The sequence below is a fragment of the Pteropus alecto genome, unplaced genomic scaffold (assembly GCF_000325575.1).
Source record: "Pteropus alecto unplaced genomic scaffold, ASM32557v1 scaffold20, whole genome shotgun sequence".
Taxonomy (NCBI): Eukaryota; Metazoa; Chordata; class Mammalia; order Chiroptera; family Pteropodidae; genus Pteropus; species Pteropus alecto.
In genome coordinates, this window is record NW_006436298.1 from 21,016,077 (window position 1) to 21,041,067 (window position 24,991).

Here is a 24,991-nt window from a genome sequence, read left to right on the forward strand (position 1 = left end):
TATTGGTGTTATTAGAATTCTTATTTTCTCAGAGTCCATACTTTCAGATAATGGCTTGTACTGTTACTTGTTTTCAGTAATAATAAAAAATAAGAAATACTCAAACCAAATGAATGACTCTAAACATATTAACAAGATTATAGTTTAAAATTCCCTTTGGAAGCTGAAAATATTTATTTTTTATGTCTTAAAAATATTTCAGTAGATCTAGTTTTACTAATATGCTAAGAATTTCACGACTTATTTTTTTCTCTGTAACATGATTTTACTTTATGTGGGAAGAAAATTAAGAATAACAAGGCTTTATTTATAATTTTTTAGAATATGCAGCATGAAGTTACTGAAGTTACTCTCAGTATTTTGTTGTCCTAGTTTCGGAATGTTACATTTGTGCTTTTAAAAAAATCTTCATAAATGGATATTTTTGAGCTGTAGCGTCTAGTCTTCCTGGTGTGTAAGATATGTGGATGAATCTCACTTGGCTTGTGTAAATTTAGAAGTGTTAATATATGCTAACAATGTGACATGTATTTGAAGAAATTATATATGTGTAGAAATTATGTTCTTTTTGTTTTCCATAATGTTTTTGTTTCATTTAGAGCCACCTCTGTAGACGTCCAAGAAGCCAACAGGACTGTATATTTAAATATGACACGTACTAATGGCATTGATTTATCTGTGAGTGTGGAATGGGAGACAATATCTGAAACAGCCTTCGGCATAAGTACGTTTTACTTCTTATGAGAACAAAATTCTATAACCAAGAAAGATTGCATGTATAAGATTTACATATTCTCCCATGAATTATATCTTATGGATCTGTTGAAAATGAAGAACAGATATTTAATTCTTCTAGTGCAGCCACAAATAGTTATTGAGTGTCTATTATGTGTCAGGCAAGGTATTGAGCTCACAGAGCTTAAAGTTTAGGGATAGAACGAAATCAAATAACAAAAAAATCAGTGTTGAGGGGAAATTCTTAGTGTTGTGAGAACTTAAAAGAACGCTTCTCAGGGGCATCAGGGTTTGAACTAAGACCAAATGCTGAGTAGAAGTTGATTATGCAAAGACCTGGATTGGAGGAACATGGAGGAGAAAGTGGGAAGCTAATGAGGCATTAAAAAAGCATATAAATGAATAATTTTAGAGCAGACATTGAGTTTAGAAATAAGGGGAATGTTGAATTTGAAGAGTTATTTATGATTAGATCATTCAAGAGGTTGAAGAATATGTTATAGATATTTGTCTTTATTCTAGGGTTAATGGAAAGCCTTTGAGTGGTTTAGGCTTGGGAAAGTGTTATTTGTGTGTGTGTGTGTGTGTGTGTGTGTGTGCATATATATATATATATGGTGATATGATCACATTTGCATTTTGAAGGTATCCTTGATGCCATATAAAGAATGGGTTGGCATAGAAGAGAGAATGCAGGGAGATGAACAAAAAGGTAACAGATGATAGTAGCTTGGACTAGGTGATGGATTGGATATGAGAGACGTGCCAGAGATGACTCAGAGATTTCTGGCTTGTGCAGCTGGATGGAGAGTCATGTCATTCAGTAAGAAAGGGAGTACTGTATGAGGACTGGGTGTTATTTTGGTGAAGGGAGTAAAAATATATGGGATATAACACATTATGAATTCAAATTACTTTTGAGAAGACATTTCTCTAGACTCAAAGGAAGATCTCTGCTGGAGAGAGAAATTTTGGAATCTTTAGCATGCATATTGCATTTAACGTTATGCAAATTGAGGTAAAAACCTGAAAAAGAACTTTAAACAAAGGAGGGAAGATGACCCAGACTGAGCTCTGAGAAGGCTTAAATTGAATGGCTGGGGAGAGGAGAATAACATAGCAAAGGAGACTTAGAAGACTGGGTGCAAAAACCTAGGAGAATACAGGATTGCAGCAGGAGAAGGTTTTAAAAAGGAAGGAGTGGTAAACTGTCAATTGCTAGTGAGAAGTCCAAAATAAGAACTGAAAAAAATACTCATTGAGAGTAGCAGTGTAGAAGACATAAAATAACAAGAGCTATTTGTACAGAGGGATGGGCACTGGATGTTTTGAATGGAAATGAAGTAATGGAGACTTCAAACATATACAACTATTTCAAGAGGTTTCACTGAGAAGGTAGGACCTGGTGAAGGTAATGGTGTAGTATAGGAGTCAGGGTTTTTTTTTGTTTGTTTATTTGTTCAGTTTGCAGAGACCTAAGCTTGTTTAAAATTAATGAAAAAGGCCTGGTGAGTAGAGAAAGACTGAATGTTTAGAAGAGAAAGGAAATAATGAATATTGTTATGATTGCCTAGAAGGCAGGAGGAGATGGGATCAAAACAAGAAAGATTCTGGTTTCTAATTCAGAGTTATCTCATTGTTTGAGCTCTGACTGTGTTTTTTGGAAGTACTTGTGAAACTATATGTCAGAAATTCTTAAATATCAGCAGTCATTGTTCCTTTTTCATTCACCATCTTGAATTATACTAGGGAAGGATTTGCTCATATTGTCAGGGCCATTCAGACTATTAATGCAAAAGCTGTGACATACCTTTAAAAGGTGGCAAAATAAGAATTTAAAATACCGGATTTTTAGGAAAGAAAATCACTAATGGATAGTACACATTAAGGCATAGACATTATAACTTCTTGAACTGATAATCTAAAAAGTATCTACTTTACACAGAGCCTAGATTTTGACTTTGACCTTTGTTCTTGCTGCATCATGTTCATACCATTAGTTAGAGGTTAAGAACTTACTTTCTGTGGGAAACTGTCATGATAATAATACACAGAAGCTTTTTGAAGGTTATTCTTCATTAGATATGGTTTTTTTGTTTGTTTCTGTCTTTATTATATAGTACAGCGTTTTACGACATGTACTAGTATTTATTTACAAATACACTTTGGGAAAGTGTATGCAGATATAGAATAGAAAATTAAATTTTCTTGTCTTTTAAGTTATGTTATTTTTAGTTGTTATTTTTACATTTTCTAGCTTGTCTCTTCTCTTTCTCATACACACACAAACACGTGTGCACATACACAATGGAAGGATCTTCATTTCTAGTAACAGACCCACTAGTCTCACTATTTGAACAATAAGCTTAGATAAAGTTTGGAAGTGATTATACATTAGTGAATCATGATTTATGTTTTTCAGGGGGAACGGATGTTGTATTTTCCATATTTCAAAGTTTTTTTGATGCATCAGCTTCTGGCTGGTGTTTCTTTACTTTGGAAGATTCAGTATATGGTCTAATGTTAAGAAAATTGTCTTCTACGGTTTACCGATGGCAAGGGGTTTTTATTCCACTCGAGGTAAGCGTCGTCTGTTTTGCAGTATACAAAATAAATTGTTCGTGTAAATTTTGGATACCTCACAAATTACTGTTATTATTATTCCTTATTTCCTAGGATTTAAACATAGAGAATCCTAAAACTTGTGAGGCCTTTAATATTGGTCTTTCTCCCTACTTTGTTATTACTCATGAAGAAAGAAATGAAGAAAAACCTTCTGTTAACAGTGTGTATACATTCACATCTGGACTCAAATTATTGCTGGTAAAAAACAAACAGACAAACTTCACCTTTTTGTAGATTGCTTTATTTAAAATAAAATTAAATTTGTAAGTTGTATCTAAATGTAAGATAATGTATGTTCTATATTAATGTTAAAAAGGGCTTTTGGCAAGTTGATACACATTCGAGCAAATTGTCTTAACCCAAGGATATTTTTGTCTTTCTTGAAATGACACCTAGATAGGCTTATCTAGGTCTCAGAATGATTTTTCAAGATTTGAACTTCATATATTAACTCACACTATTACTGTATTGAGAGCCTTTTTAGTTAAATTCTCCTTTAAATTTTCATTCCTTCTATTCTGTCTTCCTTGCAGGTACAAACAATCATTATTTCAGAAAGTTCTCAAGTAAGATATTTTACATCAGATAGTCAAGATTATTTAATTGTTGGAAGTCAAAGAGACGATTCTGAATCAACTCAGGTTTGATTCTTTTAAAATGAATATTTTTTCTTTTTAATACTATAATTGAAACTCATCACAGACATAGTCTGTAGGTTTAGTATAAAAGAAAACTATAATTTGCTTCGAGTGAAGTAAAGTAAGATATTGATTAGTCACAGTTGATTTTTAAACCATAGAGTTATGCATGTTATACTGTCTTCAAGAGCCAGAGCATGCGTAATAATAAATATGACATTTAATTAGAATTGAATTGAGTTTGTAGACATTATAAAGAGAAATTATATAACTGGACAGAAGATAACACTAAAAATTCATGACTAACATTGCCAAATGGGCATTCAACATCTCCCTCAAAATCTCACATTTCTCTAGTAAACAACATTTTATAATTCTAATAATACTTATTCGATAATTTTTGCCACTCCTCAGATTCCAATACCTGCTTCTCGCCTCTCTGCTTTTGGCTCATGACCTTGCTGAAATGAAAGCTACCAGAAAGGTTGCTCATCTTCCCAATGCCAAATCTAGAAATCCTCTTAAAACTGTCTTATTCCTCCCTTCAGTTACAATGGAGGGAGGGTTCCTTCCGTAAAGCTGGCTCCTCGCATAGGTGCCCCTCTTGCTTTCATAAGGTTTAGTTATTCCCTCTATGTCTGGCATCACTAGCATCTCTACTTATAGGATTATTACAATCAGCATAAATACTGGATCTCCATGTTTAAAAGAAATTTCTCTCCTGATCTCATCTCCTTCATCTTTGTTTCTTTACTCCCTTCTATGGTAAGACGCCTTGAAAGAATTATCTACTTGCTTTGTTTTTACTTCCTCGTGGTCACTGATGAGAAGAGAGTTGCAAATTTAGTGGATGTTTTTCTATCACTATCTTATGTTACTTCCCATCTGCATGTGACACAGCCACCTTGACCTCAGATTTAAACCATCTCTTCTTTTGATTTCTAAGAGAAATCAAGGTACCACAAAGATTTTCCCTTTGTCTCTCTCTGTGTCATCCGTCTCAGTGTCCATTGCTCGTTCCTCCTTCCTTTTCTGAACTAAGATATCTTAGAGTTTTCCAGGTTCAGTTTTAGTTCAGATTTTCTTATTTCTTTCTCTTCACTCGCTCTGGGAACTTTTATCAATCCTATAGCTGATATTAAAAGCTACCAATATCTAACTACCTATTGGTATCTCTACTTAAATGTATTTTAGATGTGGAAGATTGAACATATACCCATTGAACTTCTTTTGATTTTCTCTCTGAAACTCATTCAGTGCTTGCTTTTTGTCTCAAGAAATAGCAGCCTCATAAATGCAATTGATCAAGATAGAATGCTGGGATATATCTTTATTGATTACTCCTTTTTATTCATTGACATCTAATTTCTTATTGTGTTTTTGGTTATATCCCCCAATAATATTTTGAGTACAAACATTTTTTTCATCTCTGCTCTTCTCTCCTTAATCCAGCTCCTCATCATTTCTCTCTCACACTATTGGGGTAGCCTCTAGCTGGTCTTCGAACTTCTCTGACCTCCTTAGATCTATTCTCCATCAAGTAGCCAGAGTAATTTCTTGCAAATATGAATCAACTCATATTATTCCTCATTTTAAAACTATTCAGTGATTTCCAATTATACTTAGGATAGATAAATCCAAAGTTATTTAATACAGACTATAAGTAGGATAACCATATCTCCTTATTTGCTCAGCATGGTTCTGAAATATTTATGCCTGTTGGCTTGATATAATTATTACTATTGTCCCTTTCACTTTAAGGATCCCTGTGGTAAATTATATAGTCACCCTAACTAAAGATACCTCATGATCTTTCCTCTCTGGTCTCACTGGTCTTTAATCCTCCAGGACTGTCAACTTCCTTCCAGTTGGACCAATCTTCATTCAGATTATGACAGACTTTTCTGCCTTGGAAATTTTGTTATGCCATTCTTCCTACTTTTATTTCCCTAGTACACTCATAATTCTCTATCACACCATGCCAGTTGTATCTTCAGCACTTGTATCAATTTAATAATCATACATTTATTTAATTATTGAGGAGTTTATTGTTTGCTTTTTCTAATATTTAATATCCATAATAGCAGATGCCACTCTCTCCATAACTCCTAGCATAATGCCTGGCTCATGTAAGGTTTCTAGTTGTTGATTGCATAAATATAATATTTTTATGAAACTAACCAGATCGTGTAAATAAAACAAGTAGATTTGGGATTTTCTTTTAATTTTAAATATATGAACACTAATCCCGAAACCTTGTATGCATTGCCATCTTCAGGACTGAAAAGTTTAGGTGTTTCTCTTTATATTCTATTGCTTGAGCAGTGGATAATGAATGATATTATAGCATCAGAAAATTCTTATCCAGTTTTAGACTTTTCGTATTTAAATAAATTCTCTCCTATTTTCGGCTTTCCCCGTCTCTTGCTCTCACTGACCCCCGCCCAGATGTATATTTGAAACTGATTTATTTTCAAATAATTTCTCTTTAAAACTCAATTCTGCATGTGTGTGCTTACACACACACACACATGGAGAAAGAGGTAAAAAGAGGGAGAGAGCATTGGTTTTGCTCTTTTCTCATTTATGAAAGTATCTTTCTAACTAAAAGTGTCCAGGAGAAAAAGCATATGATATTGATTAAATATTTTTAAGTGCTAAATTTCTAGTCATGTGGGTTTTGTATTTTAACATTCCCTACAGGTCTTCAGATGGAATGGAGGAAGCTTCGTGTTGCATCAGACACTCCCTGTCCGAGGTGTGCTGAGCATGGCCTTGTTCACCAAAGGAGGCGCTGTGTTCTTAGCCATTTCCCAGGCTAATGCCAGGCCCAGTTCCCTTTTACTCAGATGGTCTGGCAGTGAGTTCATTAACTTTCAAGAAGTGCCAATTAGTGGAGCAATACAAGTCAAGGCCTTAACTTCAGGCGACGATATTTACTTAATTTTTGCCAAAACTGTCTTTCTAGGTAAGAAGATACAGTGTTTGTAATGCTTGCACAGTTATTAACAAAATTATCTGCAGTCAAATAGTGTGTTCATATGAAAATGCTCCTGTAATAATTTTTTAGCTAATCCGTAGAATGTTTCTTGGTAGAGAAATATTGACTGTCAACTGCAAATGGATTTGAGGGGAAAAATATTTAAATGTTACATCCATAATCTTTAGGTGTTCTGAACCACTACTTTAAAGATACTAAAATAAAATTGGAGGTGGGTGGGTAAAGTGGAAAGATCTATGAAAAACTCTATGAAGATCTTACACCCAAAGCATAAACAGGCAACTTTTTATGTGACTGCACTTGAGGTGCCATGGATAATTTGTAATAGTAATAAATAATACTTAGCAAGTTTTGGTAAGACTTTAAAAATATTCATAGACTACAAATACGCTTTCTTCTGTTTAGTAGAATTTTCATAAATAAAATATCAGCGTTTCCCCAAAATAAAACATTTGTTACTATTCTTTTTTGACATCAGATCATGATGATGTCTAACATTGTATACACTTTGTGCGGTAAACGCAAAAAGACTTTTGAGGTGTTTGCAAATTGTATTTCTGTTTAAATGGATTGAAGAATGTCCTCCTACATTTTTTTAATTAAATTTAATATTTTATTATACTGTGTAATTTTACTGTGTAATTTTGTCATTTTTTTTCTGTAACTTTTGCCTTTAGATTTTGACTTTTATTCCATTATTGCAGGAGATCAGAATGCAGTTGATATTTTCATCTGGGAGCCGGGACAATCTTCTTTTAGATATTTTCAATCCCTAGATTTTGCTGCTGTTAATAGGATCCATTCCTTCACACCAGCCTCAGGAATAGGTATGGGCTTTTCAACTGCTAACTAATCCTAAAGGCAACATGGAAAGGTAGAATGATTTTGATCTCACTGAATTAGAGGTAGTATCACATTCCCAGACACTAGGTATTTTAGTAAGGATGTAAAATCAAGACCTTGACAATATTATTTCCAGAAATCCTAGAAGTTCAAAAGGACTGATACTCTTAAAATGAGGATTATGCTGGAGAAGAATTAGAATGACTAAAATATGGGGGGAAATGTTAGCGAAGGATAAGGAAAGATAATATACTACTTTTGTCTAGAGAAAAATGAAGAATGACATTTAACGATGAAAGTATTTATAAGGGGATAGCAAGTATGTACATTGAATTTTTTTTTAAAAGCCAGAAAATGATTGTGAGAACTTTGCTGTCCTCGTTCACTTTCCCAGCTTTCCTCCACAGTCTGAAATCCTTTCTTGATCTTCTGTATGTGAATCTACACATCAAAAATAATAAGCAATATTTTTAATCTCCATAGTTCTGAAACAGAGTCTGTTAGTGAGAACTGAGGAGGTTAATGCCGTCTGGAGTCTGTAGGATCATTTCACAATTGGTAATGGGCCAGTGGCAATAAGACAAAGAAGCCAAGGGCATTGGCATGGTGAGCTTGTGCGGCTGCCTCCCAGAACAGGCGTACACAGGCCAGTGTGCCTCCTGTCAAGGTGCATGGAAGTCAAACCTGAGAGGCTCAGCAGGGAAGTCTGGATGAATCAAAGTCCCCCTTTTAAATTGAGATATGGAAATTCGGTATGAATTAAGCAGGTACACATTTATTAATTAGATATTACACGTAAGGCATTATTTAAAGTTATGAAGAATTTCTCACCTTCATAGGTTTAATGTCTAATTGGAGAAGCAAAAAAAAAAAAAAAAATTAAGATAATAATTCAAGGTAGAGTCCCAATCCCATTTTCTCTGCAAGTGGTAGAATTGGAGTGGTTAAGGGGTTTCAAAGGGCAGCATGAGCTCTGCCTGTGTGGATCTGTAGGAAATGCTGTGGCTGGAGGAAAGGTATGAGTAAAGGTGAAAAGCAGGAGTGACTGTGGCATTGAGGGCACAATGGGCAGAGTTAAGTGGTGGGGACAGAGGATTTGATTCAGGATGTAGTGGTGGTAAGGTTTGAAACACACCACAGTCTATACAGATGGGCCTGGAATGTCAGACCCTGGGTTTGAACTGTCCTTCAGATAGTCCACTGGTTCCCAGACATTTTGGTCTTAGGAACTTTTTATCCTCTGAAAAATTTGAGGACCTCAAAGAGCTTTTTGTTTGTGTATATTTAATCTAATGATATTTATTATATTAGTAATTAAAATGGAGAAATTTTAAAGATATTTATTAATTTATTTAAAAATGATAGCAATAAACTCATTGCATGTGAACATAAATAATATGTTTTATTTTAACAAAAACTATATTTGCCAAAACAAAAACCTTTGTTAGAAGAGTGGTATTACTTTTTTTGTTTTTGCAAATCCTTTTAATTTCTGGTTTAATAGACAATATCTGGATTCTCATGTCTGTATCTGTAGTCTGCCTGTTGCAGTAATTATGTCATGTGGCCTCTGGAATATCCCCCCATTCACTCATGAAAGAATGAGAGTGAAGTAGACAAACAGCATCTTAGTATTATTATGAAAATAATTTTGACCTCACAGGCCCTCTTTAAGTGTCTCAAGGACTGTTAAGGGTTCCTGGAGGACACTCTAAGCATTACTGAGATGGAGAAATCCTTGAAGGCATTTCAGGGGCAGGTGATGATCTAAGGCATGTATTACAACTCCACCTAATTTTGGTGCATAGAATATGCTGGGTGCAGTTGTTTGTAACTGCCCAGGCCAGAGTTGATGTAAGAAGCCTCTGTGGGTGGTTAGAGATGCGGAACTCTAACACAGAGTGAAATAAGGAGGAAATCAATTAGAAGTTCAGATTTCAGAGATATCAATGTGTAGGGGTAGTTAAACTCATAATAATATAATATGGATATAATAAAGTTAACATCTACAAAGTAAATAGTACTGAAAAGAGTAGAGGATTTAGCACAGGAGTCTATTACATGTTTTTCTTCCCTGACTTCTGCTTTCTCTGCCAGGCATTATAACCTTTATGCACTATCTCCTTCAATCACCTCAACAACTGACCAGGAATCAAAGGTCATTTACCTCTCTTTTTATAGGTTATCTCATTGTGCTTTGTTTCCATGTGTCCTACTCTGTCCTTCTCAGCTCTGTGTCCATACCAGGTTCTCCCAGACCCTGGCTACCTCCCATCTGGACTGTCACATTGTTTTCTGGCCTCCACGCCAGGTTCACTCTGCTGTTCATCCTCTCCTTAAATAACTTCTTTGCATTGTCAGACTCTGACAGGCCTTAAATCTGTGATGTTATCCCGATAAACAACTTGAGTGATTTATCATTCACTTAACAATTGATTTAGTGAATAAATGATGTAGCTTTCATCATGTGTTTGTTTAGTTTTTGTCTACTTGTCTTTATCATTTTTGCTTTGTGTCTTTGTCATTTTTGCTCCTCTTACACCTCAAGTTTTCAAGTGGACTAACTATATCTACTTGAGTCACTTATTATAATTCAGGTTGCCTAATGAATGTTTTTTAAGGATGAGAGTGCTGCCTGAATGGGCCATTAATTGAAGTTATAGAATTCCCTTTAAAGACTTTAAAAAAAGAGAATAGGCATACTTTCTAAAAGAATTTGTGAAAAATTCTTCCAGAGGCTTGTTAAGGGATCCATTGTGAGGTCTCTTTATTCTTTTGTTTCTGTGACTTGAGGTTGTAGAAGTATGAAAAGATTATAGGTAATTATTTAGAATGGCTTATTATAGATCTCCTGAAAGCTGAAATTATGCATTAAGTAATATTCAAGGATTTTCTTATTTTGAATGTGTCATGTATTTTATTAAAAGTATGAGATTGGAGCCATGACTATAAGGATTACATATTTATTCTGGTTGGTGAATTGACAGAGATTATTGGGTAGTGAATTCTTTAATGGATGAGGAAAAGTGAATAAAACCAAGACAGCAAGGACATATAAACTTATCTTCCCCCTTCTCCCTTCTCTTCTTTATTATTTGATAGATATGTTTAGTGCCAGTTATGTGCTAAGTAAGCACAGTGGTGGTTGCTGAGGAAACAAGGGCAGCAAAATCAGATATTGTCTCTGCCCTGAAGAAGTTTCACACATAATAGGGAAGAGAGACATTATATAAAATCACAAATAAGTTTCTAGCTATAAACAGATAACTGCTATGAAAGAATAAAGTACTCCCATAACACAAAACAGAAAGGGCTTGACTTGGTCTAGGGGATGCCCAGAAAACTTCTTTATGGAGGAATCATTTAACTGTGAACTATAGGTGAGTAGGAGTTAATGAGGCAAAGAGTTGAGTACAGAGACGGCTCTATGTTGAGGAACAGCACGTGCAAAGAAGTCAGATGATGGCAGTGATCATGTGCTTTTAGAGAAAGATCAGGAAGACGTCAGTGTGGCAGTGAGGGGAGAGTGGTACAGGGTATAACTGAAGATGTAATCAGATCGGCCAGATACAGGCTTAAAGGATTATTATCTTTATCTAAAAGTATTGGAGTGCCTTTTTTTTTGAGAAGGTGATGAGATGGAAAAAGAGAAGGGAGCAGGGAGAGAGAGGGAGACAGAGACTGTGTCTCTGTGAGTGAGCGAGTGTGTGTGTTTTAAAAAGGGAGCTTTGACTGCCATAGCTGGTAAGAAATGTCTGAAGACAAGCTGGAGGCTCATGACATATGTCAGACTAGAGATGTTGGATGCTGGGGTTTGGAAAATGGGAGGTAATGCAGGTGGAAAATCAGAGAAGTAGAGGCCAGATTAATTCAGAAAATGTCTCACAAGTAAAATCCACAGGAGTCAATGATAGATTAGATATGAGGATAAGTGAGAGAGAAGATGAGCCCTAATTTCTACGTAGATGGTAGTTCCATAAACATTATAGTGAATGCTGGGAGGACAACTTATGGGCAGAGAAAATGAGTTTGGTTGGAATAATTTGAGATGACTTTGAGTCATCCATGTATTAACATTGAATAAATGTTCCTGGTTGGAGCTTAGAAGAGAGTCCTAGATTGCAGATATGTATTGGATGTTTTATGTGCAAGGATGGAATTGTTTAGAAAGAGATTATATAATATGAGAGGAGGAGTCCTCGAACCAAGCCTTGCTGAATTTCACTTTTTAAAGGCCAGGTGGAGGAGAAAAATGGACAAAGGAGTCAGGAAATATGGAAATCTATAGCTAACACTGAAATGTTTATTATGCCCTAGGTCCTGTTCTGGTCCTTTATTCCCTCATTTAATACTCAGAGCTCTGTATGCTGCTGGAAAGACACTTGCCCCTCCTCCCTAGGCCCCCAATACTTTCAGCTTCACCAAAACTATTACCTTTGGAAATTATCACCTTTGGAAATCATTGGATTAAGCTCATTACTCTCTTCATCCCTGTTCAGTCACCATAAGAAGCCCAGTCTCCCTGGGGATAAAGGGACTTTTGTCTCCATGTGGTCTACTCATGCTCTAGATCATATGAATCCTAATGTCCAGACCAGATACTCTACACTGACTCCCCCAGTTCCCCAAACCATTCCATAATGCCTTGTGGAATAGATATACTGTACCTCAAACCTTTCTCAGAAAGTTCCCTTGATATTCTTGCTCTGGAACTCAGCTCTCTACTGAGGCCACTGCTTCCCACGCAGTCCTCCCTGGCTGCTCTGCCTCTTACTGATTCTCTTTTATATTCTCAGGTCCCTAAACGTTAGGAATGCTTGTTCTGGTGCTTAGTCCTGGAACTTCATTTTATTTACACTTACACCTTAAACAATTTTATCTAGTTGCCTTCTTTTGAGTTCATAATTATGAACTTACTATGTTTTTTTTAAAAAGATTTTGATAAATGGAAGAGAATTTTATAATTAGTACTAGTTCCCAGAGTAGAGATTTAGGTTTTGTTTTTTGTTTTTTGTTTTTTTGTTTTTCCTTCTTACACATTTCCTGGCCTAATGTCATGATCTTGAATAGTACAAATACCTATTTTCTGGGAAAAAAAAAAGCTTTCTGCATACATCTATGCAGATTTGAGCCCCTTACATTTCTTACTCTGAATGTATAATTATCTACTTGCTGCCTTGTCATATTAATCAGATTGCAAGGACGTGAATAGGGTGTATCTCTGAGGCTGAAGATATAATCTGTTCAGAGCACTTCAGTTTATGATTTTGCTTGAGACTCTAGAATCATTTAAACTTGAGAGATGTTGAGATCTGTCTGAGGAGTTTGTTCTTTACAGAATGTCCGGTTTTACAAAGCTTTATGAAAAATATATGATTATTTTGAAAATGCAGATTTGTTAGTAACAACACTTTCTTTGACCTTTATCTTTTATCCAACATTTACTAAACTGCAATAATAGTTTAATTAATTACCAGAAATAAACTTAATCAGTAATCCTTGATACTTAAGAGTAAGAATATGGAATTTTCTATTTTAACCTATGGACTAAAATTTTAGAAGAGACTCATGGTTTCTGGTTCTCTGTGCTATTTTTAATACTCAATCAGTCTTATTTGATAACTTTATGTTCTAGTGTGTGTCTCTAAAGTACTGGAATTCGTGCGTGTTTCTCCAGGGTTTCTCACTTTTCTACCCAGTTTTAACCCTGAAGATTGCTTAGTGGTATATATAACATAGTAAGCTCCTTCCCCTCTGAGTTTATGTAGGTACAAATATGTGCCAGTACTTTGAACTATTTTTTTTTTTTAGATGAGACAACCTTTGGTTGACCTCACAGATTGCAAGGACCTTGTCAGTTTATAATCCCTTAATTTATGCCTACAGCACGTGGTCTTCCTAGGTGGTCTCCCATCCAAGTACCAACCAGGCCCGATCCTGCTTAGCTTCTGAGATCAGAGGGGATCGGGCTTGTTCAGGGTAGCCTGGCCATAGACTGCTTTGAACTATTAAGAGCATGGTTTCCTAATAACATTTCAGAAAGCACTGGCATAATATATTCCAACATCATAAATTTGTTCATTCCTTTGGCCTAATTAACCACCTTTAAGAATTTATTAAATGAAAATAATTAAAATGAAGAACTCTGTCTCTAATTAATATCGGAAAAATAAATAAAAAACAATAATAAACATCCAATGCAGGAAAATTGTTAAATATATTTTAAGATCAACCCTATAGGTTATCTGTGTATTAAAATTATAAATTTGAATGATATGTAGAAACATATAAAACTGTATACAGTATACATTGGTATACTGTCAGTAGTGTATTAAGCTTTTTAATTAAGCATTTTTTTAATATTTAGACTATTTATAATTAAGTCAATTATGAACTCATAAGGATAGTGACTGGAATGGAAAATAAAAAATGAAATATATAGTGATGGCATCAATGGGTGTTTTCTACTTTCAGAAATATCTTAGCATCTTATTCAATAAATGAATATCGAGATGAATACAAGAGTCCAAAATCCATTTGGTTTTACCATCTAGTGATTTCTTCTTTAAATGGATTATGGGTATGTTGTCAAGCAGGCTTGATTGTTTCACAGCATTTAAAAATTATTATTTACATCCAATTATTTCAGAAATTGAATCATGGTCATTTCAGAAGTCAAAATGGAACTTTTAGAGTTGGAGAGATTTTGCCATGGTACCGATATAGGGAGCATGTGAGGTGACAATTTATATTTCACTCTAGTTGCCTTTTCTTTCCTTCTGCAGTCCACATACTTCTTATTGGCCAAGATGTGTCTGCTCTTTACTGCTGGAATTCAGAGCTGAATCAGTTCTCTTTTATTATGGAAGCACCTTCTGCTCACGATGTGGCTTCTGTTACTGTAAAGTCCCTTAATTCAAGCAAGAATTTAATTGCTCTGGTCGGAGCCACCCACTCACACATATATGAGCTGGCCTACGTCTCAAGCCAGTCTGACTTTATTCCTAGGTAGGTTCAACATTTTATGCTGTCTTTGTGTTCACCATAATTTTACATGCCACCTAATTTTTAAGCCTTTATTTAATGACTGAAAAATGTGTACAAAACATAAGAGCTTTTTTTTATAAGCTGGAAACTTGGTTAATATCCATATTTCTAATATTTATACTACCAAGTTAATCAGTATTATATGAACATTTTGTATTAAAATTTTATTTATGAAATATGATTTTTCCAAACTTTTAATATCAGTCAATGCTATAAGGGTTTTATGAATAAGCTATTTACTATGTATATGTCTTTAATTTATTGTAGTTGACTTATTTTATACATACTTCTTATGCTAGTTCAGGTGAACTGATATTTGAACCTGGTGACAGAGAAGCTGTAATCGCAGTGAATATCCTTGATGATACAGTTCCAGAGGAGGAAGAATCCTTCAGAGTTCAGCTTAAAAATCCCAAAGGTGGAGCAGAGATTGGTATTAATGGTTATGTAAAAATAACGATTCTGTCTAATGATGATGCCTATGGAGTTGTTGGATTTGCTCAGGTAATGATACCAAAGAACTCACACTTAGAAGTCAAAATGATTTATTCACTATATTTACATGAATTGTTATCAGTGCTCAGTGAGTCACACTTTGAGTATCTTAAGCCTCTCTAACTTCCTTTTACTTGCTTTACCCCCTACTGTGTATTCTAAGGTGAATTCTACTGATATCTTAAAATTTATAGTCTTACACCCCGGACCCTTTAGGTCAACATGTCCTAAGCTTTATTTTCGTACTGATTCTTTTTATAAGATTGAATTTTAAATGTTACCAGTTGGCCTTGGTGCAGGAGTTTGAATCTGCGATTAGCCCTGTTTCTAGAGGGCAATGATTAAGCAGATTGCATTGTACATTGTATCTTGCCATTCATCATCTATAAATACATTACTGTCTTATTATTTCTTTGTTATTTCTGTGTGGAGGCGGGAAGATGAAGAGGGAGAGAGGGGGAGAGAGAGAAGGGACAGGAAGGTTGTAACTGTACATGCATTGTACACATGGAGATGCTGTACATCCTAAGGAAAGAGAATTATGCAGATATTCCCAGGTTGAACTTCTATGCCCAGACTTCATATTCCTTTACCAAATAGCAAAAGGACACCCATTCATACTGCATCATTTAGTCCTATTTGCAAGGTAGATCCTGAATTAGAGTCATAGCTGCAGCCATCATGTGTCTTTCGCCAAAATATTCTGCAAGTAAGGAAAACCTAACTCACACTGGCTCAAGAACATGTTCATAGAGAAGGTGGGCTTCAGGGTTGGTTGAATACTGTGTCACCATGGCTCAGATTCTTTTTATATCTCTACTTTGCCAACACAAAACTGATCTGATCCTTCATCTGGTTGTTTGAAAGCTGATGTTATTGTTAGGGCTATTGCTTTCTTGTTCGGGTTCAGCTAGGGAGAATGAGATGTTTTATGTGTCTCGGTTCAAGAAATAAATTTCTCAAAAACCTTTAGAATTTCTAATATGCTCATTCATTCTTTCATTCATTTATGTAGCAGATATTTAACAAACAACTGTTGTGTACCAGATACTGTTTCAGGTGCTGGAGATATGTCAGAAAATGAAACAATAAAAATCCCCATCTTCCTGGTCCTTAAATTGTAGAGAGAGGGGGCAAAGGGGAAAGGACACAAAGACATAAGAAATATCTGTAACCATATATATTTTTTTTCATGAGGAATTAAGTGTCAATTTTATTGGGCTCAGACCAGGAGTCCATGGGTCTTGAAGACCTCTGTGTATCTGTCAGTTTTCTTCTCCATGTTCTTTTCAGTCTGTTTCTGTAGCCTCATGAGCTGCTTTTTCTTCCAGTAATGGATCTCGGCCTTCTCCTTCCTCTTCTCCTCCAGAGTGACCATCATCTGTAATCATATTTGATAGTAATAAGTGCCATGGAGAAACATTAGGCAGAGAAGGCAGATAAAGAGTCTGAGGGAGGGAGTGGAAGTTATGTGCGGGCGGGGTGGGGGAGAATGGAAAATTAGAGTATCAAGAAAGGCTGCTCTGAGGAAGTGACATAAGGACAGAGGCTTGGAGGAAATGAGGAGGAGAGTTATACACATAGCTTGGGGGAAGAGCATTCAAGACAGGGGGAACTAGCAGCAAGGTCAGAGGCCCTAAAATGAAGCCTTGCCCATCTGGAGCATCAAGGAGGCCACTGTGGCTGAAGTCAATATGCCAGTAGCGATGAAGCCAGAGATGAAGGGCCAGGCCTCGTGTGGGGTCCCCTCCAGCACTCACAGGTGCTGTGACTTGCTGGGAGGACTCACAGGACTCAGCATGTAGTCATTTTCATGGCTATGATTTATTACAGTGAAAGGATACTAAACAAAATCAGCTAAGGGGAAAGCCCCATGGGGTGAAGTCCAGAGGAAACCAGATGCCGGTTTCCAAGAGTTCTCTCTCCATGGAGACACACAGGACACACTTAATTCTCTCAGCATGGAGCTGAGTTGTGACAACATGTGGGAAGTGATACCAACCAGGAAAGCTCATTAGAAACTCACTGACCACGGTTTTAATTGGAGACTGATGACTTAGGCACACTCTACCTGGCCAAAATTCCGGACTCCCAGGAAAAAAACAAGTGTTCAGTATAAACCACATTATGTGTATAAAGAGTTCAGGCACAAAGAGCCAGTTGTTAGTTTGAAAATTCAAGTTCCCTCCCGAAATTCAAGTTCCCAGACACTAGCCAAGGGTCAACCTTGTAAGCATGACTTTTGAAGGATAGCAGTAAGGCCTGCTATGTTACCTGTCTCCCGCACCGGCCCCTTAGTGTCATAAGGAATTTGGCCTCTGAGGGACATGGGGTAGAAGAGCAACAGGAGCTGACTTGCATTTTAAAAAGACACTCTGGCCTTAGAATTGAGACTAAATTGTAAGTGGGCAAAGACAGAAATAGACCAGTTAGGAGACTGTTGCAGTGATCCAGCAACAAACGATAGAGCTACAGGAAGCAAGAATTTGCCTTTTACCAAGATTTGGACCACTGTAGAAGGAGCAGGTTTGGGGGGTAAGATGAGTTTTTGACATAATGTTCTGAGTCAGTTGTTCACTGCAAGGGTTGTAGGACACCCTGTCACCCACCCTGGCCTCCTCTCAGGCACCTCTACCCAATAGAAATACAATGTGAGCCAGATATGTAATTTTAAATTTTCTAGTAGCTGTATAAAAAAAAGTAAAAAGAAATAGGTGAAATTAGTTTTAATGTTATATTTTTATCTAATCCAATGTATTTGAAATACTATAATTTCAATATGTAATCAATGTAAAATTATTGATGAAATATTTTACATCCTTTTTTTCATACTTTATCTTCAAATTCAGTGTACATTGTACACTTATAGGCTAGTCACATTTCAAGTGCTCAGTAGCCGCCATGTATAGCCAGTGTCCACTGTGTAGGACAGTGTAGCTCTAAGGCATGAGTTGTGGGAACCACGTGAGGCTTAGAGTTAAAGAAGACAGCTTTTATATAAGACTTGTTTCCTCACTTTCTTCAGAGCTCTGCCGAAATGCCACCTTACCAGAAGGGCCTACCCTGAGTAAAAATTGCAACACCCACCATTATTCAGTACTTTTTTATCTTGCCTTAGTCTTCCTTATGATACTTATAATGGCCTGATTTGTCTATTGTCAGTTTCTTTTTTACTCAATTTGAAGAGTGTGAGAGCTGGGCTACTGCTTTGTTTAGAGCTTTATCGCTGACCAGAAAAGTGCTTGGTACACAGTAGGTGCTTAGTACGAACCTGTCATTATCCCAAGGAAGCATCAACACTCACATGCTTTCTTAGGATTTCATACCAGTATATGGGGCCGAGCCGGAGTTCCTGCAACAAGGACAACAGCTCCTGCTGGTCACCGTGAAGCCTTGCTGCAGAAGGAGAGTACTTTCTGTTCCTCAACTATCTAAACATGATAGATTTTACTTTATGAAGCTCGCTCCACAACTGCTCTAGAGATATACATTCACTGTGGTTTAATTCTTATTAATAGATAGTGTTCTGGGTTCCTTCAATATATTCAGTAGGATTCCTCGATACAGGCCTTTTGTGTCCGGATGGCCTCGTTCCAAGATGAGATCTAGTAGATAATGAGAGTTTCTTGAATATTTTTGAGCTGTATTAAATCTTCATTTTACTAACCCTTGTTAATAGAGGGCATGGAGCCAGAAAGAGGCTTCTCTTTTAACAGGCATTGTGTTTTGTGAACAAATTATATGCATATTTTAAAATCAAGGCATTTTCTGCAGGAATGTTGAATGCCTTGAGTAAGATTTTATTACTATGTAACATCTGTAACAGTGTGTTAAAATGCTATGTAAAATATTGCTAAAGTATGGAATATTCAAATGAGCATTCTAAATATAAATTTTAAGAAATTAGTGAGGATGTCTCTTTGCAGATTATCAGTAAAAAGTAAAGTAAAAAGACAAGAAAAAACTTCTTGGAAAGATTTTTAAAAAATCTTTATACTCCAAATTTTTGCTTTATTGCCTATAGGGAAACAAAGAATATTATAAGAAGAGATTCTTTGGAGTATTGAGGTAAAGTTCATTAAATGGCTGGCAAGAGATGTTGCAAGTGTCAGACGAGGAATGTTTTAGTCACACAGAGGTAGAAATCAGTTTGGAACAAAGGGAAAAGGCTAGGAAGTATAGATGGGAAGAGGAAGAGAGTAAGGAATTCTAACACATGGGAAACAGATATTTCTGGCAGGAAAAATCGTCATAGATACCATGAACTAAGGATGAAACACCATCAATAGGAACAGGACAGCCTGTAGAAACATTTCAGAGGATACGAACTTAAGGATGAGACATTCGTAAATGATCAAAAAGAGATCCCTAATTCTCACGCCATCGTTACATTTGTATGGGACTTTGGAGACCATGTAGATCGAACATTTATTTTACAAGTAGAAAACAAAAGACCTAGAAAGATTTCCAGAGGTTACATACAGAAGTTATACAGGTCACCCTCTTCTCCTGACTCTGTTCTTTCTGTTCTACAAACTTTACATGCTATATGTAATAGTTGCAGAAGAGTATATGCTTTCTGAGTACAAAAATAATACATGTTCGTTGAGGAAAATTTGAGAACTATAGAACCAAGAAGACAATAAAAATAATCCTCTAAAATTTTACATTTTCATTTACTTTAGACTTTTACTTATTCAAGCATGCACGTTTTAAACTAAAATCATGGTCATCCTATATTACTGTTTTTTAACAATTGTTTTTCACCTAATATAGCATGCTACTTAGTACTGTGAAGTTCGTAAGTGTATAACATGAAATAAAGAAAAGTCTGCTTAGGTAATTTCAAGTAATCACTTGTGACTTCCTGTGTATTTTTCAGAATTCATTATATAAGCAAGTGGAAGAAATGGAGCAAGATGGCCTAGTAACCTTGAGTGTTGAGCGCTTAAAAGGAACATATGGTCGCATAACCGTAGCATGGGAGGCTGATGGAAACATTAGTGATATATTTCCTACCTCAGGAGTGGTATGTAATTTACAAATTTATAAGATGCATGGCACCTATAAAAGTGTTTGAGTTTGCCCATGTCAACACTGGGTACCTAGTAATCATTGGAGAGAGGGATACAATTTAAGGTTAGTTTATCATTGTGATTATTGTTCTTTTTTTCTGTAATACCAAAATTATCTGTAAAAAAGTAGTCCCTTTTGAGGTTCAGTATCATTTGGCCAAATTGTGGATTTATTACATTTTCGGAAAGATAAAGCCAGTCAAACTGGGGGTGGAAACATGATTTCAAGATTTAAGTAAAATAGAAGCAGTAAATAGGGAATAAGTTTGTGTAAAATTCCAGACGTATAAAAGAGTAGACCGGAGTTGTTGAGTGATACAGGTTGAATTTCTTGTAAATAGACTCTGAGTTGGAAGGTTTAAGTTTATGGGGAAGATAAACATGTAAGGAAGTGAGGAAGATGAGAACGTGCAGGAGAGAAGACGATCTGCAGACAGTTGTACCTGAGATTCAGCCTGTGAGGGAGTTCTGGCACCAAGCTGGTTTTTGGGAGTTGTTTCCATTTGAGGCAAGGGGATGAGATGTTGTATCCCTGTTTTAGCCATCCTTCACCTTCGGTCACCGTCTGGATGGGGCACAACCTTGGGTGAAACAGTTGATGCAGCCGAGGGCAGTTCCCAGTGAGAAACAGAGAATCTGTTATTTTCAGCAGCTGGGGACAGGTGCATCAGCCCCAAGAAGATATCTGAGCCAGCGATCACATTATCTACTATTGGAGGATAGCATAAAATTGGGGCACAGGTTCAAGAAAAAAATCAGAATGGGCCAAAGAGTAGAAGACTCACAAAAAGAGGATTTAAGGAGCCTTTAGATCCTAATTGGGAAATGGGTTGTCTCCTTGACTTGTCTTGGGTTTCATAGATTAATCCATATATTTTGCCCAAATGCTTCTGTGAAGAGTTCTCTTTAAAGGTATATGTTATGGTCCATCATTTCCAGGTTTCTGTATCATTTGAAAGATGATTGGAGCTTCCATGTCTTAAGAATTACATGACCAATTTTATTGCATTGAATATTTATACAAACTATAAAAACCATAAGTTGTATCTCTCAGGTTTTATATGTTCTGAATTATAATGCAGTTCTCCAATTAATAATTGTTATATAAACATGATTAAAATTATTTTAATTTCAATGCATAATAGTATCTTAAGTGTAGACTGTATTTCAGAGAATTATTTTATCCAGAGGTCAATAAACTCTTTTTGTAAAAGGCGAGATAGTAAATATTTTAGACATTGTGGGATATATGGTCTCTTTTTCAGCTCTGCCTTTGTAGCACAGTTGTAGCAATAGACAGTATGTAATTGAATGAGCTTTGCTGTGTTTCAGTGGATTTGGCCAATGGGCAGTAGTTTTCTGGCTCTTGATTTTAATGAGGGCCTTGAGTTTATATTCTCAAGCGCCTTCTCAAGGTGAAGAGATGAGTGTTAGCAAAATAGACCTGTAATTCTGATTTGAATAATTATAAATAGTTTGTAGCCATATTGCTGGGGAATAAAGCCTAAGATGGGGAACAATTGTAAATGACATTCAAGAAACAGACAGAAGCCCTATCAGAAACAACTTCAGATGCCTTTTAGCAAATTCGGATTTGACTCCTCAGACAATGGAGACACTAAAGGTGAAGAGAGATGCACCAATTTGTATCTCTGCCTATCTTTCTCTACCTCCATTTTGACTGATTCATTGTTAAATGATATATCTATTCAGAGTTTAGCCAAGAGAAATAGCAATCCTAGCAAAATTTTGTAGAGAAAAATGTTTCAACTATATAACACCTTCTTAATGTTTATAGATTTTTATATATGGTATCTAGGACTTAGATTCCCAGAGAGAGTCTATGTACTTTATATTTCAATAGAATGTAGACTGCAGGATATGTCAATTTGGCTCTATGGTTTATTAGCTTAAGTTTTAGTAATGGTACTTTTTTTACTTAACAGTCTTCCACATTTAACATGAAAAGTATTTGATTGATTTGTAAATATTATGTTGCTTAAATATCTTGTTATTTAAGTTGCAGCCAATATTAAAATAAAATCGAAACTTCCAATATTATTACTGCACAGTGATAATTAAAAAAAATAAAAATTTCTTTCTTTAAAATTTTAGATTTCGTTTTCTGAAGGCCAGGCACTGTCTACAATCACTCTGACTGTTCTTGCTGATGATATACCAGAGTTATCAGAGATTGTGATTGTAACACTCATCCATATTACTACAGATGGGGTTGAAGACCCATCAAAGGGTGCTATTATTGATCAGAAAAGAAACAAGTCTGTGATAACCACTCTGCCTAATGATTCACCATATGGCTTGGTGGGCTGGCATGCTGAGTCTCTCTTCATTAGAGTAGCAGAGCCTAAAGGTAAATCTTGTTAAATATTTTTTCAGGTTCTAGTAAGTTTTTTGGATAGTTTAATATGTACTAGGGATGTAATTTCTCATGATATTTTTCAGTTTGACATAATCTTTTTACTTTTTGTTTATATTTATTGAATTTTATGATCATTAAGCATTCAGTAATGTGATATAGAAAATACTTATACTTTTTGAGACATTACTATCATAATAGAAATATTATTATTTTAGTAAATCATTGCAGTAGAGGGGATTGGTTTTATTTTAACTTTCTCTTTTTCATCCTTTATCTGTTCTCTTTCCTCACTAGATTTTCTCTTTATAGATTTTCTATAGTTACAGGAAACAGCACAGAGAAATGTATATGGTACTCCTGGTGTTAATTGTCAAACCTAAAGCAGTAATTAGAATAATATTTTTTCTCTGAAGTATGATCAATCCCTATTTCCTTTGAGCTTAATGTTGAAATCTTTGCCTAAATAACTATTGTTATTAACTGTAGGATAAATGGATTTTTGTAGATAATGGTCATTTGACTTATTTGAATAAAAGGTTAAACATATGTTTTTACAACATATGTTTTTAAAATATACTATGTATAGATTCTAAAATAATCAGGTAAACATAAACATCTGTCAAGAACCTTTCATTTAAATAGTTGATGGAAAAAAATGACATGTAGTTATGTACCTGGGCCTTTATATTTCTGTATATATAGGGACACAAGCAGTAGACTTAAAATGATCTGTTTATTGATTTAACATATTTTTGAAGCACCTAGTAAGTACCAAAAATTGTGCTATGTGTTCTATAAACAAAGACACGGTATTTGGTCATTAGAAACTAACAGTCAGTAAGGAAGATTGACAAGTATTTTTTTCTTCGTATATGGCAAATTAAATTTTAAAAAATCTAAGAAATGAAATAAAAAATAGGTGCTGTGAAATACTTTGAGACATATGATAGGCATCTCACTATAAGAACAAAATTGTTCTTCTAATGATAGTTATTAAACCTGCACATATGCACTTGCCTAAGATTTTTAACAAATTCTGTTGAAGTACATGACACGTGCACCATAAGATAGTGCTTTAGAGAACCAGAGTGAGAGTTTAGAACTGAGGTATAATACTAGTAGTGTGTGGTGATTCTCAGTACAACTTTGAGGATGAGAGATACAAAGCATAAAATATTCCTTGGGTGGTTTACATTGTCTTTGTTTTACCTCTCTTTTCTTTACTGTCTAAAAGAGATAGTGTAGAACAGTTCACCCTAAGTGCTTGGAACAGCATTGACAGAAAGTAGAAAAGCTTATTTACTCAAGGTATGTCTGTCTCACAGAGAACATCACCATTCTTCAGTTACCAGTTGTTCGAGATAAAGGACTACTTGGAGACATTGCCATTCACTTGGTAGCTAAACCCAATTTCTTACTGCATGCCAATAATCAGGCTACTGAAAATGAAGATTATGTGCTGCAAGAAACAATAATAATAATGAAAGAAAACATCAGAGAAACTTTTGTCAAAGTTGCCATTTTGCCGGTGAGTCTAGGCTGCAATGAATATGATTATATGTCTGAGTGGATCTACAATTTCGTTAGTTGGGTAGTTTTAATGAATAAATGAATGAATAAAATGCCCAAATCAATCTGGTTATTTTTATTGTTGGTTTGGTAGGGCAATATTTTCATTTAATGATACAATTACTTGAATCAAGATTAGTCTTCAGGTGGCTTAGATCTGGTTTTAGCACTCTGTCTCTCATAATATCTGTAATAATGCATAAGAAACTGAAAGTGGTTAATGTTATCAATAATATTATAAAATTAAATATTGTATTTATATGTTATAAATAATAATAACTATTATTTATATTCTATATTATTAAATAAGTATATTATATAATAATACTAGTGTTACTTATAGCGGTATTAGATAATAGTGGCTTCTGGAGAGGACCTTTTAGGAGAGACATATGAAGCATTGGGCAGAGTGAAAGTTCCCTTTTCACTTTTTTTTAACATCTTTTGAAATTTTTATTACCTATTCTAAAATAAGGTAACAATATTTTAAAAGTTAGTTAAAATATTGGATTATGTCTAGTTTTACAAGTCTAGAGCTTTCGCTTGTAAGACATAAGTTGCATTTACCAGTTTCTCCTAATTT

The 24,991-nt window shown here is 35.2% G+C and overlaps 1 protein-coding gene and 1 pseudogene across 1 annotated transcript in view; one reads left to right on the forward strand and one right to left on the reverse strand.

The window, feature by feature from the left end:
* Positions 1-24,991, forward strand: part of ADGRV1 (adhesion G protein-coupled receptor V1) — a 469,718-nt gene that overhangs the window by 123,846 nt on the left and 320,881 nt on the right. Inside the window, 11 exon segments of the mRNA XM_015590540.2 lie at positions 600-724; positions 3,158-3,315; positions 3,412-3,558; positions 3,894-4,001; positions 6,702-6,966; positions 7,704-7,826; positions 14,628-14,850; positions 15,189-15,393; positions 20,267-20,413; positions 22,575-22,830; positions 24,165-24,367. Coding sequence (XP_015446026.2) covers positions 600-724; positions 3,158-3,315; positions 3,412-3,558; positions 3,894-4,001; positions 6,702-6,966; positions 7,704-7,826; positions 14,628-14,850; positions 15,189-15,393; positions 20,267-20,413; positions 22,575-22,830; positions 24,165-24,367 — 1,960 coding nt within the window.
* Positions 13,720-13,838, reverse strand: LOC112480874 (annotated as a pseudogene).